Genomic DNA, 17843 nt, shown 5'->3' with positions numbered 1-17843 from the left:
TATATATTTTTTGTTTTATTTGTTTTATTTATTTTTTTTGTTTTAGTTTTTTTTAGTTGCTATGTTCGCACATTCTTCCTTGGTATAGAAGACAGGTCAGGTGGGGCTGGGAAGGTGGCTCAGTGATAGAGCACTTGCCTTGCGTGCATGAGGCCCTGGGTTCTATTCCTCAGCACCACATAAGCAAAAAGAAAAAAGCCAGAAGTGGCACTGTGGATCAAGTGGTAGAGCGCTAGCCTTGAGCTGAAGAGCTGAGGGACATTGCCCAGGCCCAGAGTTCAGGCCCCATGACCGGACCCAAAAAAAAGAAGAAGAAGAAGAAGAAGAAGACAGGTCAGGTGTCCGGAGATTGTTAGACTTTCTCTCTTGGAAAAGGGAGAGGGCATGATCCTCTTCAGAGTCTTCTTTGAAGTTATAGACTGTCACTCTGTGGCCACAGGCTGAGTGGCAGGGTTCAGGGCCCTGAAGAGGGCAGAAGGTACATGAAAGAGCTAATTTTTTTGTGGGGTCAGGGGTGGTCTGGTCGTGGGGCCTGAACTCTGGGCCTGGGCGCTGTCCCTCAGCTCTTCAGCTCAAGGCTAGCGCCCTACCACTTGAGCCACAGTGCCACTTCCAGCTTTTTCTGCTAATGTGGTGCTGAGGAATCGAACCCAGGGCCTCATGCACGCGAGGCAAGCACTACCCACTGAGCCAACTTCCCAGCCCCAAAGAGCTAATGTTATACCAAAAACTGTCGGTGAGACAGGCCCTGGTAGCTCATGTCTGCAATCTTAGGTACCTAGGAGGCTGAGATCTGAGGATCTTGGTTTAAAGCCAGCCAGAGTAGAAAAATCTGTGAGACTCTTCTAATTAATCGGGGGGGGGGGGGGAGATCCAGAAGTAGAGGTGTGGAAAGTGGAGGCTTGGCTCAAGTGGAAATGAAAGGCCCTGAGTTCAACCTCAGTACCAGCACACGTGTATGTGCGCATGTACACCCCACACCCACACCCACACCCCCAAATGTCAGTGAAAGGAGCCACTGGCCTGGCTTCCCCTACTGGGTTAAATTGTGCAGTGAGGGTCACTCTCCTAGTACTGGGCAGTGCCTATGCTCTGCTTAGCCTGCATTCCTCCTAGCCTAAGCAGGGTAACTCTATCAGGTGCTTACCTATTGGCAGGTGGCTCCTGGTGAGAGACAGATGAAAGGTTTGGGGAGAGAGGGCGCTCCATCCAAAGGAAAGAGTTGGAAGGGATGGAAAGTTCTTTGGAGAGCTGGAAAGAGAACGTGAGGGAAGTCAGGTAAGGGACTTTTCTCCTAGCCTGGGGGCCAGCCAGCCTTGAAGAAGGGAAGGGAGTGCCAGGCGTCCAGGCCACCCTCATCTGGTGCCACGGGAATATTGGAGGCTCTGCCCTTACCTGGCTCTGAGCCAGCTGCCAGGACCCGCCCCCTGCGGCCTCAGGTCCCGCCCTGCCCAGGATTTAGTGCTGGCAATCTGGGCGGCTCCACAGCCACTGCTTCCGCCTTCACCAGGTAAGGGTCCGTATCTAAGCGGGGAACAGTGGGCTGCGGCCAAAAGAGCAGTGCAGCAGTCTGTTGAGGTCTTAAGGTGTGTGGGGTGGGGGAGGTGAGTCTCCCTTCCTCTCCCTGGGTCCTTCCTTTCCTCCTGTCTTCCTCTGACATGCAGTGCCAGGCCTGCCTTTTAGGCCTGGGATCCTGTGTTTCTTCTATGCTTAAGGACAGGAGAGAGGGGAGAGGAGAGGGGAGAGGGGTGGTATACCTGTGTCCAGGTGTGTGTGTGTGTGTGTGTGTGTGTGTGTGTGTGTGTGTGTGTGTGTGTGTGTGTGTGTGTGTGTGTGTGTGTGTGTGTGTAAGAGCATCTGTGCAGGCAGCCAGTACTTAGAGGCCTGGAGCCTCCTTTCTTGAAGGTTGGTGGAGCCACTTTGAAGTGGAGTCAAGGAGGCTCTGTGGGCAATCCTTGAGATCACACTGGCCTTCACTTAGCAGCCCATCACAAAATGCCTGTTTAATTTCCCATGTTGCCTTCTTGGGTAGCTTTTTAGCTATGATCCTTGGATGACCTTTAGGTGGTGTGAGAGTTATAGGGAAGAATGCTTGCCTAGAGAAGGTTTTGTTTTTGTGCTGCTACTAGAGCTTGAACTTAGGGCCTAAGTGCTGTCCTTCAGTTTGGTTGTTGTTATTGTTTGTTTTTTTACTCAAAGTGAGTACCTACCACTTGAGCCACTACTACCCCACTTCCAGGTTTTTTTTAAAATTAATTAATTAATTAATTTTTTTGGTCGGTCGTGGGGCTTGAACTCTGGTCCTGGGCACTGTCCCTCAGCTCTTCAGCGCAAGATGAGCGCTGTACCACTTGAACCACAGCGCCACTTCTGATTTTCTCCTGGTTTATTGGAGATAAGCATCTCTTGGAGTTTCCTGCTTGGGCTGGCTTTGAACTGCGATCGTCAGATCTCAGCCTCCTGAGTAGCTAAGATTACAGGTGTGAGCCACCAGTGCCCGGCTCCACTTCCAGTTTTTTAGTAGTTGATAAGAATCTGTCAGGGAGTTGGAAGCATGGCTCAGTTGGTAGAGGACTAGCCAATGAGCCAAAGCATCAGGTACCAAGTTCAAGACCCAGTCTCACACGTAAAAAAAGAAGAAAAAAATCTCTTGGATATATCTTCCCAGGGTGGGTTTCAAACCCCAGTCCTCAGAATTTAGCCTGTTGAGTAGCTAGGATTATAGACATGAGGCACTGGTGCCTGATTTGTTGTGTGAGTTTATGAGTCTTGGTGCCTCAGACATGTAAGGTGGCCTAACTGGGTATCTTAAATGTATGGCAGTGAGACACAACAGTGAATTGCTGTGTCTCAAGTACTTGCATGTGAGAGGGTATGGAAAAGCAAACTTGGGCATCTCACAGTGCATATTGGAGTGTATCTAGCTGTCTTAAGCATGTTTTGCAGTGTATCTGTCTCAATATGTATGAGAGACAGTGTATCTGTGTGTGTGTGTGTGTGTGTGTGTGTGTGTGATATCTGAGTGTCTTTGGTGTGTGTCCCAGGCAAAAATGCCTCATGTGGGGGGAGGAGAGGTATCTCAAGTGTATGCAAGGGTGTAGCTCAGGTCTACAGAAATCTATATCTGGGTATCCTAGGGATGCAGGATCAGTATTTCATATTTCTAGAGTTGTGCCAGGGGTGTAGCTAGAGTCTAGTCTGGGTAGGTAATATTTTGAAATCTCAGGTATGAACGGGACATGTTTCTCAGTGGTACAAGGGAAGAGCGCCTACAGACTTGGGGAAAAGGAAGTGTGCTTCCTGAGATGTGTATATAAGTGGCAGAGTTCCTTGATCCCTCTCATGTGCCCTATATTCTGAGTTTCTGATGGGGGGCGCTGAGGATGGTGGCAGATGTCCTGCTTATGGCATCTGAGTGTCATCCTTAAACGTCCTTCTCCAGACATGCTCCCCGAGGCCAGCTCCCTGTGGCTGCTTCAGCTGCTCCGGGACACTCAGCTGGCCCAGTTTTATCGGCCCATCCTTGAAGAACTTAATGTCACTAGGCCAGAGCATTTCGACTTTGTAAGGCCTGAGGACCTGGATGGAATTGGCATGGGCAGACCTGGTGAGGAACCCCTGCCCTAATGCCCTTCCCCAGCCTATCCATTGTGGACCCCACGCTCCTTCACCCCAGCCCTCATCTTACCTATAAATATTTTTGCACCCCACCTCCATCCAAGCCCTCTGATTCTTGCCTCCTTTAGCCCAGCGCAGACTGGCTGAATCTCTGAAGAGATACCGTTCAGGAATCAAGCCTAAGAACTGGGTCTACAAGGTATGTGGTGCTGGGGTTTAAAGGGCTTAGAGGGGGCAGGGAGGATTCTGCAGGGCCTTGCATACCTGAGTGCCGACTCCTATTTCAGATCCTGGGGGGATTTGCCCCTGAGCAGAGGAAGACCACCACACCCTCAGAGAGCTTGCCAGTCCTCCCAGAGCCAGACGGGGGCCTCAAATGTCTGATCCCAGAAGGTGCTGTGTGCAGAGGCAAGCTGTTGGGCTCAGGCTGCTTTGGTGTGGTACATCAAGGGCTATGGACACTGCCCAATGGCCAGACTGTGAGTGTCTACAAAGTAAACTTCACCCAGGGTACCTGAACAAGCTGTGCCTTGCAACATGTATTTTTTTTGGGAGGGGAGGAGGGCATGCCCATATGTATGGTATGTGCTCATGTATGTGTGCAGGGGTGTGCACACATGTGCATAGGCCCTGTACTGAGCTTGAATTCAGGGTCTCAAGCTCTTACTTGGCTTTTTTTTTTTACCCAAGTCTGGCACTCCAGCATTTGAGCCACACCTCCACTGATGGCTTGTTGCTAGTTAGCTGGAGAGAAAAGTCTCATGGATTGGCTTGGAACTGAGCCTCAAATCTCAGCCTCCTTAGTAGTTAGGATAATAGGCATGAGTCACCCACTCCTAGCTCCCTTGCAGTCTTCATGCTTTCTCCCCCAACACACCTACACACTTGCCTCCACCTATAGATCCCAGTGGCTGTCAAATCCCTAAGGGCGGGTCCTGAAGGTCCAGTAGGCACTGAGCTGGGAGACTTTCTCCGAGAGGTATCCATCATGATGAACCTGGAGCACCCACATGTGCTGCAACTTCATGGCCTAGTATTGGGCCAGCCTCTGCAGATGGTGAGAAGATGCTAATGCTGGTACCCCTGCAGCCCTGGAGCTGGTGTGTGGCAGGAGTATCTGCTGGGGGCCAGACCATGGCTCAGACCACTGTATCCTACAGGTGATGGAGCTGGCACCACTGGGCTCCCTGCATGCACGCCTAACTGCCCCAGCCCCAACACCTCCACTTCCCGTGGTCCTGCTCTGCCTCTTCCTGAGGCAGTTAGCAGGAGCCATGGCCTACCTGGGGGCCCGCGGGCTGGTGCACCGGGACCTTGCTACCCGCAACTTGCTGCTGGCCTCCCCACAGACCATTAAAGTGGCCGACTTCGGGCTGGTCCGGCCTCTAGGTGGCGCCCACGGGCGCTATGTCATGGGCGGGCCCCGCCCCATCCCCTATGCCTGGTGAGCATGGCGTTCTGTTGGTGGGTGGGCTCCAGCTGGGATTGGGGAATAGACCAGCCAGGTCTATTTGGAGGGGGGCTGGTCCTCTAAAGGAGGCCGGGACCAGGAGTTCATCAGATCTGGAAGGGCTTGAAAAGAAAGACAAGGAAGACAGGATCACCCTGGCTGGGGGTACTACTGAATAGAAGGCAAACTTCCTGGGTGCTTCTACTCCCGCAGGTGTGCCCCAGAGAGCCTGCACCAAGGAGCCTTCTCGTCCGCCTCGGATGTGTGGATGTTCGGAGTGACGCTGTGGGAGATGTTCTCTGGAGGCGAAGAACCCTGGGCTGGGGTCCCCCCATATCTCATTCTGCATCGGCTGGAGAAGGAACGAGCTCGGCTGCCAAGGCCTCCCTTCTGTTCTAGAGCCCTCTACTCGATTGCCTTGCGTTGCTGGGCCCCCCACCCTGCGGATCGTCCAAGCTTTGCCAACCTGGAAGGGCTGCTCCAAGAGGTGGGGACCCTCCACTCCCTAGATACACATAGCCTGGCTTTCCTCTGTTCTCTATCACAGGATTCCATGCCTAAGACCAATGTAACCTGATGCCTGTGCTGGACTCTGGGATCAAGCTCTGAACAAGACATTCAATCCCTGCTTTCAAAGAGCTTTGGGACCTGGGGAGGCAGTATGCTGAAAGGCTGGGCTTTCTGTGTCTGAGCCAGAAAAGGGGCTCAGGAGAGGGCAGTAGGTCCCTGTGAGTGTTTGACAGGGAAAAGAAGCCTCAAGTGGGGTGAGGGGAAATAGAAGTAATAAGGTTACCAAGTGAGCAGGGCTGCCTCCCAGAGGGTTCCTGGGCATGTTACGAAATTCTGGCTAGGCATAGAGTACTTGACAGTATGAGATACTCACTGTACCATGCTTTAGGCCTTCTTATAGTCATACTCACTGTACTAAGACCTTCCTACACAGTCATTTAGTTGTCTCAACAACCTCATGAGGTAATTATTTTTATCTCCATTAAACAAATAGAGTGATTTAGATACTGATAGATTAGTGATGTCACAGTCACACAACTGCACCAGTCTATGTGACTCTAAGGCCCTTCCCTAAATCCCTGTATCTGCTTTTTTTTTTTTTTTTTTGGGTCTGGTCGTGGGGCCTGAACTCTGGGCCTGGGCGCTGTCCCTCAGCTCTTCAGCTCAAGGCTAGCGCTCTACCACTTGAGCACAGCGCCACTTCCAGCTTTTTTCTTTTTGCTTATGTGGTGCTGAGGAATCAAACCCAGGGCCTCATGCATGCAAGGCAAGCACTCTACCACTGAGCCACTTTCCCAGCCCTATATCTGCTATTAAAGGAATTTAGTCCTTTTATTTACTCTGAGGGTTTTGTTTTGTTTTTGTTTTTTGCCAGTCCTGGGGCTTGAACTCCAGGCCTGGGCTCTGTCTCTAAGCTTCTTTTGCTCAAGGCTAGCACTCTACCACTTGAGCCAAAGCTCCACTTCTGGTCTCTTCTGTGTACATGGACTCAAACCCAGGGCTTCATGCATGCTAAGCAAGCACTCTACACTAAGCCACATTCCCAGCCCCTACTCTGAGGGTTTATCAGAACCATGGAAAGGCAAGGAATTACAAACCAACTTTACATATTATTTCATTCTAGTCTGATCCAAGAATGACTTAGAGGGATTGCCTTGACAATGGCCATGAATTAGAAGTGAAAGGAAAAGGCTGGGAAGTGGCTCAGTGGTAGAGTGCTTGCCTTGCATGCATGAGGCCCTGGGTTCAACTCTTCAGTACCCCATAAATAGAAAAAAAAACAGAAATTGCTCTGTGGCTCAAGTGGTATAGCACTAGCCTTAAACTAAAGAGCCGAGGGACAGAGCCCAGGCCCAGAGTTCAAGTCCCATGACCAAAAAAAAAAAAAAAGAGAGAAGTGAAAAGAAGATGGGCTAAAGGTATGGCTGTGCAATCATGCTAGTCTAGCAATTTCAAGGCCCTAAATTTACACCTCAGTATGGCAAAACCAAACCAAACCAATGAGAAGAAGAGGCATGGGTTGAGGAAGTGGGACTGGTAAGGAATAGAAATTTCCCAGAAGTACCTAGGACACGGACCTGACAGGCTTGGGTGTAGAGTAAAATTAGTGACCAGGATGGCTCTCTCCTTGACCCCTGTAGGATACTTTCTGCATCCTGGGCCTGTCCAGGTTGGTAAGGAATCCAGGTGGTTCTCCCCTAGTTCTAAGTGGGTTACAACTAGGAGATAGGAACAGTCCCACTCAGGACCCAGCCTAGAAGACACACCTAGTATGGGTCTGATTGATTGGTGCCTCAGGCCAAAAGCCTAGCCTTCTCTTCTTTTGTCTCCACAGGCCTGGCCTTGTGAGGGAAGATGTGTGAGAGATGTCACAGAGTCAGGTGCTTTGCGGATGGAGTCTGGTGACCCTATCACTATCATCGAGGGCAGGTGACAACTTCAGGCATCCCAAGTGTTCCCAGGGGAGGCCTCCCCCCTCTCATCTTTCTTGAGTTCTAGTCACTTCTCTACTTTTCCCCACTTCTTTGAACACTGGCCTTGTGGGTCTTCTTCTTTTTTTTTTTTTTTTTTTTTGTCGGCCGTGGGGCTTGAACTCTGGGCCTGAGCGCTGTCCCTCAGCTCTTCAGCTCAAGGCGAGCGCTCTACCACTTGAGCTACAGCGCCACTTCCGGTTTTCTGGTGGTTTATTGGAGATAGGAGTCTCACGGTCTCTCCTGTCCGGGCTGGCTTTGAACCGCGATCCTCAGATCTCAGCCTCCTGAGTAGCTAGGATTACAGGCATGAGCCACCAGCGCCCGGCCGTTCTTTTTTTTTTTTTTTCTTTCTCCATCCTTAGAGCTCAGCCTCCTGAGTAGCTAGGATTATAAGAGTGAGCTAGGGTACCCACTCACCCTTGAGACCTAGCTTTGTAGTATTCCCTAACACCTTGAACTCTGGTCTTGTGGGTCTTCTCTCTCTTGGCCCAGGTCTAACACAGTCTCACTCTATCAGGGCCCCAGATAGCCCATAGACCCCTTTTCTGTTGGAGGAAAAAAGGATTTCCTTCTTCTAGACAGATGCAGCCTGGTAAGCTAAATGTGGCTTTAACTCAGTGGTCAATTTTGTTGTTGGTGGTGGTGGTTGTGGGGCTTGAACTCAGGGCCTGGGCACTGTTCCTAAGCTTTTTCACTCAAGGCTAGCATTCTACCACTTTGAGCCACAGTGCCACTTCTGGTTTTTTGGTGGTTAATTGGAGGAGCTAAGAGTCTCATGGACTTTCCTGCTCAGGCTGGCTTCAAACCACAATCCTCCAATCTCACCCTTCTGAATAGCAAGGATTACAGGGGTTGAGTCACCAGCCCCTGGCTCTAATGGCCACTCTTCATGCTTCTGCTCCTCTTCCTACAGCCCAGACTCTACAACCTGGAAAGGCCAGAATGGTCGCACCTTCAAAATGGGCAACTTCCCAGCCTCAGCAGTGACACTGGTGGATTTAGGGGGCCCACTAGCTACCCGTCCAGTCCACAGAGGCTCCCCACTCAGGGGAGAGCGACACCAAGGAAGCACAGATAGGTGAGGGGACACAGCTGGCCTGGGGTGGCCACACAGTGGTGGTGGTATCTGACAAAATGTTGTAACTCCTTTGGGAAAAAAAACCTTGGAGACAGGACCAGAGCACAGCTGGAGGTAAAGCAGGGCTGGCTTCCACGTTGGAGCTTTTCCCCCACCCCAAGTCCCAGCACATCTGGAAGCCTGTTCTTGGTGAGAGAATACTGACTGATATGTGAGGGTAGGGATTAGGGTGGAGGATGAACTGGGTCACCTCTCTTAACAGGGACAGAGAGAAGGCAAATCTTCGGAATCTACCAGCCGCACGAGGCCAGAGAAGGAATGTGCCCTTGCAAAAAATGAAAGGTGGGTTTGGTGGGACTCCAGGGGTTGGAGATCAAGAACCAACTTCCAATTTTGCCCCTTGCCCTGTATCCATGCCTGTGCATGTAAGATTTCTTCCCTTCCCTTGTCTGTGGGAATCCTAGCTGTTTTTTGTTTTTTGTTTTTTTTGAGTCCCAGGGCTCGAACTCAGGGCCTGGGCACTGTCCCTGAGCAAAAGCAGCTCAAGGGCTTGAGCTAAGGCCCATTTCTGGCTTTCTGTTTATGTGGTACTGAGGAATCAAACCCATGCATGCCAGGCAAGTACTCTACCACCAAGCCACATTCCCAACCCCATCATAGCTATTATTGAGACTGGAGGCCCCTTATCTTACCCACTGGTCAGCATTTCCCACTACGGCCCTATGCTCTTAGTTCTCTGGGCCCCCAGCCACTTAGTTGTTTTGTCTGTTTCTTTTTTGACCATATTGGAGATTGAACTTAGGGCCTTGAGCTTGCTAGGCAGGTATGCAACCACCTGAGTCATACCTCCAGCCCCATCTTCCATTAGCTTTTTGTTTTTGCCAGTCCTGGGGCTTGAACTCAGGGCTTAGGTATTGTCCCTGAGCTGCTTTTGCTCAAGGCTAGCATTTTACTATTTGAGCTACAGCACCACTTCCAGCCTTTTCTGTTATGTGGTACTGAAGAATCGAACCCAAGGCTTCATGCATGCTAGGCAAGCACTCTACCACTAAGTCACCTTCCCAGCTCTCCATTAGTTTTTAACTCAGGGCCTATGCGCTGCCTCTGAGCTTCTACTTGAGCCACTTCCAGCTTCTTGTTACTTAATTGGAGGTAAGTCTCACAGGTTTTCCTGCCTGGGTTGTCTTTGAACCACAATCCTCAGATCACAGCCTCCTCAGTAGCTAGGATTACAGGCATGAGCCATTGGCACCCAGATCCATTGGTTATTTTTATTTTGTTAGTCGTAGGGCTTGAACTCTGGGCCTGGGTACTGTCCTTGAGTTCTTCAGCTCAAGGCTAGCGTTCTATCACTTGAGCCACAGCGCCACTTCTGGTTTTCTGGTGGTTAATGGAGATGAGAGTCTCACAGACGTTCCTGCCTGGGCTGGCTTTGAACTGTGATCCTCAGATCTTAGCCTCCTGAGTAGCTAGGATTACAGGCATGAGCCACTGGCACCTGGCTCCATTGGTTATTTTTGAGGTAGAGACTCATTTATGCCAAGTCTACCCTGGGGTGTGATATTCCTACTTGTGCTTCCTCATGTTTCTGGGGCTAATAGGTGTGGGCGACATTCTTAGCCATTGTGCTTTTCTAATAACTGGTATGAGTGCCCCACCACTGACTGAGATAGTGTTTCAAGAAATCTAATGCCTAAGCTGGCCTTGAACTGTGATTCCCCAATCTCCCCCTCCCAAATAGCTAAGATTACTACTGGCTGGAGCCATCCTATCCAGTCTAGCCACCTCAGTCTTAACAATCATTTTCCCACATGCTTTGTTATCCTACCTAATACACCTAGCTCATGTAAAAATTCTAGTAAAAAGCATTCAGCTCAGTGCAGGTGAAGACAGCAAGCAGGAAGCTAAGACCCAACATCTGGGCATCCTGTTAAGTCATTTCTTTCTCAACTGTGCAGGCATTTCCAAGAGTCTGGAGTCAGTTCTGTCCTTGGGCCCTCGCCCTACAGGGGGTGGTTCAAGCCCCCCAGAACTTCGACATGCCAGAGCTGTTCCCCGAGGACCCACAGACCTACCTCCACGCCCTCCTTTTGCCTCCAGCTCTTCTCAGCCCAGCCAGCCCCCCAGGGCACGGCCTCCCTTACCCAAAAGAGAACTCCCCCACAGCCAATGCCCTGGAGCACCCGGAGCCAATAAAGCCACTTCCCCTTCTGGAAGCCCCTTGCCTGACCTTGAGTGGCAGAGGAAGATTCTAGAGGTGAGGCCTCACTAAAATGGTCTAGTACCCAAAGGGCCTTGCAGGAAAGCGCAGATGGGAACAAAACTTTTGTCATCCACAGGTAGAGCTGAGCGTGCATGGAGTCACCCACCAGGAGTGCCAGGTGGCTCTGAGAGCCTCTGGAGGAGATGTGTTTACAGCCATTCGGAATCTCAAGGTAAAGTCAGACTCCTCTCCCAGGCTTCTCTCTTCTCCTACCATGTTGCCCGGCAGTCAGCAGCTGCCCCCTCTCTCGTCCCACAGGTAGACCACCTTTTCCACCTGAGTAGCCGGTCCAGAGCTGACTGCAGGCGCATCCTGGAGCATTACCAGTGGGACCTCTCAGCCGCCAGCCGCTACGTCCTGGCCCGGTCCTGAGTTCTGCTTCCTTGGGCACAGACACCAGCATAGAGCACCTGAAGCCCTCACAGGGCTGGTTACTGAGGACCAAGCAGGGTCAGAAAAGGTCTTCAGAGAGGCAGACTTTCCTACCTGCTGTCGCAGGAAGGGAAGAACCCAGAGGAGTCCAGGGTCAGGCACTGATTATCTCCTCCCTACCCTGCCCTCTGGCCTCAAGGGCCAAAGAACCGTTAACCATGCCAAGAAGGATCTATACCATGCCTGAGACGAGGAGGACTGACAGGAAAGGAAGCTTCTACTTGCTGCAATGATGAAGTGGTCATCCTCAATTAGATACCTCAGTGGATGCTATGGGGCATCCATCTTGCATGATGGAAGCAGCCATATTGAATTGGGGCACATGACTCTAAATGTCTTGATAGGATCCAGAGCCACCATGGGTAATGAAAATTGCCCTCTTGGACTCAGAGGCATTTGATCTTAATAGCATAGATTAACTACAACAGCTCAACTATTGTTAGTTCCTTTTGATTTTTCCCCATACCAACTTTCTTCTCTCTTCCCCAATTACATACATCTTCCAATGTTCAAAAAGTTACAAAGTTTATATGAATACAACATACAAAGATGTAGCCTCCTTCCTAGAGCAAGGGAAGGAAGAGGTGGTTAAATAAGGCACAGGAAGCTACAGCAAGCACCAGCTGTGGGCAGGGCCCAAGAGGGAAAGGAAGTTGGCACTGGGGTCCAACCTCTACAGCTGTTGGTGGACAGGTGGAAAGCCCCTGAAAGTGCCATAGTCTGAGACAGAACTAACTGGCCAAGCAGGGGAAGGGTGGCATATCTTCCATCTTTGGTGCTGCCCATCTTCCACCAGCCCTGTTGTAAACCCATAGTTTTGTGGTTTAAAACCTGCCTCTGGTGGTTGGGGCTTGGGGCCCTAGCTCAAGTGGGAGGCCAGGGTTCAAAAACCCAGTATTGGCAGAAAAAAAAAAAAAAAGGCCTCTGGTAATGAAGCCCTAAAGGATGTGGGAGGGAGTGAGCAAGGAAAGTTTGAAAGCTGACATGCCAGTGTGCCCAAGAACTACAGGGAGGTGGCGGGAGGTAGCAGGCAAAGACTCATACATACCCCCTTCTTCTGGGCCACAGGTGAAGGAGGCCGGGGGAGATGATGGGAATAGGGTAACATAGATCCCAGGCACTCAACACACCCCTGTTTGTCCTCTACATGGAAGGGACTGCCTCTGAGGGGTGTCCAGGCCACGGCCATTGACCATCTTGAATTCTTGTTGAGATGATGGTCTCCTCATCCTGAGGTGGCTTCTAACTGGTGATGGCAGAGGGTCCAGTGCCTCCTCGCTTCTCGAAGAACATGTAATCCTATGGAGAAGCCAGTGTCAACAGGAGATCTGGCTGGGCCAACTTGGTTCAGTTATTACAGCCCAGGTCTGGAGTGGTAATCCCCCATAACAACTGGCCCCCAACTTTCAAGAAGTTAGGAAATGACAACAAAAGAGTGACAGGAAGAGGAGGGGCAGGGGCAGCCCACTCACAATGAGGAACGTGGCTCCTAGCAGCACAGCCTTCACCCTCACGTCCAGATCCACTGGAAACTGGAGGCCAAAGTCATCTGCATCTGTGAGGGTTTCTCGAAGCAGCCCTCCCCATTGCTTGCTGATGCGGCCCACACTTCGGGATTCATCCTTAGTCTTAACCTGTCAGGAGGGAGGGAGGTCTCAGCTGGGGCAGATGCCTTTAATTACCCTCCACAGTTGGATGGATGCTGTTAATTTCACTCTACAGTTGGGTATAGACCCTATATCCAGTGAATTTTTTCAACAACTTTGGGCTTCCATATGACAGCTGGGGTAACAAGGCCCCTGGGATCATGCTGCAAGTGCAGAGCAAAAATAAAGACTCAGACTCAAATCTGTTACTCTCCAAAGACCATGAGTGACATATCTGAACATCAGTGGTATATGCTGGTTGCTAGGTTTGCTTTGGTTACCAATGTTCCCAACACGCACAGTTGGTACAGTAGCCTAATTGAGACATCACTGGAAGCTGCCAAAATCTGGCTGTACTTTGCCAGCTAAGTAGGCTCCTAGAGGATATGTCTGCTCAAAGGAGTGACTCTATAATCTGAAAAGCAGGGAATACTCTGTCTAGCATTACATGTGAGCCTCTTCTAGAAATGACCCAAGCCTATGAAGGATGGGACAGTACACAAGTAGCTGTAGGCTCTGCATACAGTTTCCACTGGCCTCTCAGCTCAGCAGCAAACAAGCCCTTTTGAAGTGGGTGGTAACTCACAGTGACTTCCTGGCCTTTTTTTTTCTCTATGCTCAGTCTCCAGTGACTAGGACTGAAGCTATTTCCTTCTATATCCTGTCCATCTGCTTCCACCACTGTCCAATATCTCTGGGATCCTTCCTGAAGCCCAGTCTGAGGTAGGAAAAGGCTCAAGACTGGGGACTTTCTAGTCCTATGAGAACCCCATACTCCACACATTCCCATCCACAGAGGACACAATAATCTCCTTTCTAATTGGTTCTCATCATAGAACCTCCCACTGACTAACAAGTGACTCACTTTTTACAAGATACCTTATGTAAAGCACCTGAACAGAAAACTACTGGTTGACACCTTTTTTTTCTTTACTTAATCTGCACAAGAAATAATGCCCTAAAGAACTCAAGGTTCTGTGGGGGACCTTTGTCTTCTAGAAACCAAGGTTATTTCCCCAAATTTCACTCCAAAATTCTTTCTTTGGGTTCTCCAGGCTCCAAGTTGGCATGGTGAGGTTATCACCTGGACCTCAAATTGGTTGGGTCATTTGGACTTTTAGGTTGGCAAGACAAGCCAGGATGTCAAATTAGTGCTTGTGGCAGGGCCTAAACCAGAGTCTCATGTACATCTGTCACATAGGCCCAGCAATATGGCAGAGTTAAAGAGTAATCATCCTGCCGGGCGCTGGTGGCTCACGCCTGTAATCCTAGCTACTCAGGAGGCTGAGATCTGAGGATCGCGGTTCAAAGCCAGCCCGGGCAGGAGAGACCGTGAGACTCCTATCTCCAATAAACCACCAGAAAACCGGAAGTGGCGCTGTAGCTCAAGTGGTAGAGCGCTCGCCTTGAGCTGAAGAGCTGAGGGACAGCGCCCAGGCCCAGAGTTCAAGCCCCACGACCGACAAAAAAAAAAAAAAAAAAAAAAAAAAAAAGAGTAATCATCCTTCTACCTCCCCAATTGGAAAATGTAATTTTCTTCCCCATACTTTTATAAGTATCATCTTTCTTTTGTTTTCTTTTGGTAGTACTGAGGTTTGAACTGTTTTGCTTGCTTGCACAGCTGGCATAACACTTGAGCTACTCTTCCAGCCCTGCTTTTTTGCTGTTATTTTGGAGATGGAGTCTGTTAGGTGTGCCTGGGAAAAAATGGCCCCTTCCTCACTAGTCTTCCTGGGTGCAGACATGGTCCCTTCCCTAGAAGTCTCCGCCCAGCATTTGTAACCCAGGTAACTGGCAGTTACTGCCCCTTTCTCTGAGGTCATATCCTGGACCGCCCCTGTCACGCTTCCTTTGTACCCGATAGATTCCACAGCCACTCCCCCCCCCCCACATTAACTCCAATCTTCTTTTCCCTTCTCTTCCCCTCTCTGCCTCCATCTCCTGCCGCCCTCCCAAACTCTTTTCTGCCTGAACCATGTGGCCATTTTCTTTCAGCTAAGCTTTATGAGTTTCACTGGCTTTCCTGCCAGGGATAGCTTCTGATCTAGATCCTCTGGATCTGAACCTCTTAGGAAGCTAGTAATCGATTACAGACATGAGCCACCAGAGCCCAGCTAGTATCCCTTTTCTGATTAAAAGAAAACTAGAAATCTGGTAGGAGTCATAATGCTTTAGACTAAGGAACTCAGTGCTTTGACTTTCATCAAGCCATCTTGCCTCACGGAAGCTGCTATCTTGATTCATGAAGGGCTAGGAAATCTCCCCTTATTCCCGGTACCTCAAAGTTGGTATCTGTGCCACAACCACAGGTCCAGCAAGGCCCCACCACTCTGAGGACGGTCTGGCGATCAGCATCCTGAATGGAGAACTTAGGGAGGAAGGGATGCCAAGTCTGCAGCACGTGGCCAATGGTGGTGCCAGGAGGAGCCTGTACTTCCATCTAGAGTGAAAGAGAGACAGGGCCATTGGAGGAGGCAGAGCAACCTGGCCCCAGCCCTCACTGATCCTGGCTCTTCCCATCCCTCTGGTGGGCAGTTTCACTAAACTCCCATCACCACCACCCATCCCCTCACAAGCCACACCCCTCACCCTGAGCCTGCCCCATCATTGGCCCTTCTCCTCCTCAACTTCTCCCCACTCCACCCCCACACCGAAGCCTCCCCAGGGCACCGTTCCACTCCGCCCACCTCCTGGAGGCCACAGGGGCAGCAGCTGCAACCACAATGGAGCGGGCGGAGGAGGCGTAGCACCTCACGGTCCCCGGGATCCGCCAGGCGGACACGCAGAGGCCGGCGGGCGCCACAGCACAGACGGGCGCAGCAATTGCTCTCCTCCGCAGCCTGACCCAAAGGCTGCCCGGCCCCTGAGCGCAGTTCGTACCGGTTACAGGTCTCCCAGCCTAGGAACGCTAAGGGTGACATGCTAAGGCTCAGGCGCCTCGCCGACCGAGACGCCCACCATCCCTGCTAAGTTTACGAGGCCCAACCCGGCTCCTCCTTCCACTTACTTTCCACTCGCTCAGTCTTCTGGTGAACCAAGATCTGATCAATCTGAAAAGAGTGGGAGTAGTGCTGAATCAGCCATCCAGCCAGAATGCCCAGGTCCCCTTTCCATCACCCTCCCACTTACCTGCACCAGAAATTCGAGGCCAGAAGGCACCCCTGGCAGTGGCAAGAAGGGAGCAGGAGGCGCTGGGGCCACAGGACCCGGCGAAGGGAAGAGGGCGAAGCCAGGCGTGGGGGCGGGCACCTGGGGGGGCACTGGCGCCTGCCCGGGGCCAGGATGCAGCGCAGGCTCCTGGTACCCGGAGGTCACCGGGTAGGGAGGTGGGGGCGAAGGGGCGTAGCCTGTAGGGGGCATGTAGCCTGTGGAGGGCAAGCCTGAGTTAGAAAGGTACCCCGCACGCAGCTTCATCTTGTTTCCCAGCCCAAGGACCACGAGGCTCCGCGGGAAATGTGGTAGGAATTGGCGGAGAAAGATGGGGTGGGGGAGCAGGGCGGTGGCTCCCCGGGGGGAAGGGAGGGCCCCACGCAGCCCGTCGGAGCACATTCCTGGAGGATGTGTGCGGCAGCTGGCACCCACTTTGGTGGGGTGGGGGATAACGGAGACCCTCTCCTCCTCCCCTAGCTAACACCCGCTTACCTGCCATGGGAAAGGGGTGAAGGTGTGCAGGGAGTCGTGTCCTGGAGGCTTAGTTGTGGAAGTGGAGGCAAGCTCGGAGGCAGTCAGACAGACACAGAGACAGACACAAAGACGGACAGGCAAACGCGAAGAGGCGGCTGGCTGCGCCCAGCGCCGGCCCAGGGTCTCTAGGGCGGCGCCTCTGACTCGGGGAGAAACCGAAAGTGTCAGTGGGCGGAGCCGGATACCTGGGACCCCGAAATCCCTCTGGGGCCCCAGGGCCGCCCCCTCCCTTTGTTCTCCCATGCTCCGCGGAAGCGGTGGTGGGAGAACGGCAGGACAGATGGACCTCCGGTCAGACCGATGGCTTGACCTCGAGGGAGGTCTCCCAGATCCCTCCATGCCCGGGCTCACCTGAAGCCCCCGCCTCCCCAAAACAAGCCCGGGCCACGCACTCGGCGGCTCACACAAGCGCTGGCGGAGGCGGGTTTAGCGTCTGGCCCCGCCCCTGACCATCCAGGCCCCGCCCCCGAACATGGGCGGCGCGTTTGCGCACGGAGGAGGCCGCCGCTCCTCCCCCGGGGCCGCGGATCTAGCTAGGACTCGGCGCCTCGGCTTCGTCGCGGTGACGGCCCCTTCCGCTCCGGTTGCTGCTGATACCCGAGTTTGCCGAGGCCTACGAAAGGCGACCGACTGAGCCCCAGCCGGGCTACCGTCTCCGGATCCGCAGGCAATAAGTGCTCAGCGTCCCTTGGTGGAAAGGGGTCGCTGCGCTCCGGCGTCGGGAGGAGCAGGCCCCTGGGCTCCTCCTCCCAAGGGCGGCTCGGACCTCGCTGACGCAGCGCAACACCCTTCACCCTCACTCATTGGCTTCCAGATCTGGCTCCGGGTTCTTCACCTCCCTAGGGCGACCTCCCTGTCTTCTCTCCCTGACGCAGAGGTGACCCACGCAAGCATTGCTAGGGCAGTACTTCCTTTACGCACCCGCAACCACGCGGGTGTCAATAAATAAGCATGCGTGAGGTGAGCCTGAGGGGGAAGCTTGGGTAGAAAAAGCTTCCTCAAAAAGAGGGATTTTCTTGGTTTGGGCCCTCAGCAGAGGTAGTCTGCAGGAATTTAAAGTCCTGCACCCCTGGGACTGAGTTAAACCGAAGATGCATGCATTTAGAGAGAGTGCTGTCCAGGTGCAGGTAGGGCTTTGCAGGCTGGGCATGGCCCCCAGGGCAGCGAGGAACCCAGCAAAAGTTGGTTG

General features: G+C 52.2%; 2 protein-coding genes across 7 annotated transcripts; one reads left to right on the top strand and one right to left on the bottom strand.

Annotated features, from left to right (window-relative positions):
* Positions 1-1476: 1476 nt before the first annotated feature.
* On the top strand, positions 1477-11333 carry Tnk1 (tyrosine kinase non receptor 1). 3 transcript variants are annotated; one of them, XM_070001521.1, is made up of 13 exons: positions 1477-1510; positions 3443-3607; positions 3747-3817; positions 3906-4097; positions 4520-4675; positions 4779-5062; positions 5282-5555; positions 7413-7507; positions 8465-8629; positions 8892-8971; positions 10588-10886; positions 10969-11064; positions 11151-11333. In XM_070001521.1, exons 2-13 carry the CDS (start codon positions 3445-3447, stop codon positions 11262-11264), a joined length of 1989 nt encoding a protein of 662 aa, XP_069857622.1. In that variant the 5' UTR covers positions 1477-1510; positions 3443-3444; the 3' UTR covers positions 11265-11333. The 3 variants fall into 3 exon arrangements, with proteins under 3 accessions (XP_069857622.1, XP_069857621.1, XP_069857623.1); XM_070001520.1 differs by having other exon boundaries at positions 1500-1586; XM_070001522.1 differs by lacking the exon at positions 10588-10886 and having other exon boundaries at positions 1500-1586; positions 11151-11272.
* A 429-nt stretch (positions 11334-11762) lies between these two features.
* Plscr3 (phospholipid scramblase 3) lies at positions 11763-17365 on the bottom strand. 4 transcript variants are annotated; one of them, XM_070001523.1, is made up of 8 exons: positions 17006-17365; positions 16613-16797; positions 16100-16335; positions 15978-16020; positions 15658-15878; positions 15249-15410; positions 12797-12958; positions 11763-12623 (listed from the first exon to the last, which is right to left on the bottom strand). In XM_070001523.1, exons 2-8 carry the CDS (start codon positions 16617-16619, stop codon positions 12567-12569), a joined length of 888 nt encoding a protein of 295 aa, XP_069857624.1. In that variant the 5' UTR covers positions 16620-16797; positions 17006-17365; the 3' UTR covers positions 11763-12566. The 4 variants fall into 4 exon arrangements, with proteins under 4 accessions (XP_069857624.1, XP_069857625.1, XP_069857626.1 ...); XM_070001524.1 differs by having other exon boundaries at positions 16613-16793; XM_070001525.1 differs by having other exon boundaries at positions 16613-16793; positions 17148-17365.
* Between the last annotated feature and the right edge of the window lie 478 nt (positions 17366-17843).

The sequence above is a fragment of the Dipodomys merriami genome, unplaced genomic scaffold, assembly GCF_024711535.1.
Source record: "Dipodomys merriami isolate MVZ:Mamm:240054 unplaced genomic scaffold, mDipMer1.0.p SCAF_59, whole genome shotgun sequence".
Taxonomy (NCBI): Eukaryota; Metazoa; Chordata; class Mammalia; order Rodentia; family Heteromyidae; genus Dipodomys; species Dipodomys merriami.
The sequence above is the reverse complement of the archived record's forward strand: the minus strand, read 5'-3'. Positions and strand labels throughout refer to the sequence as shown.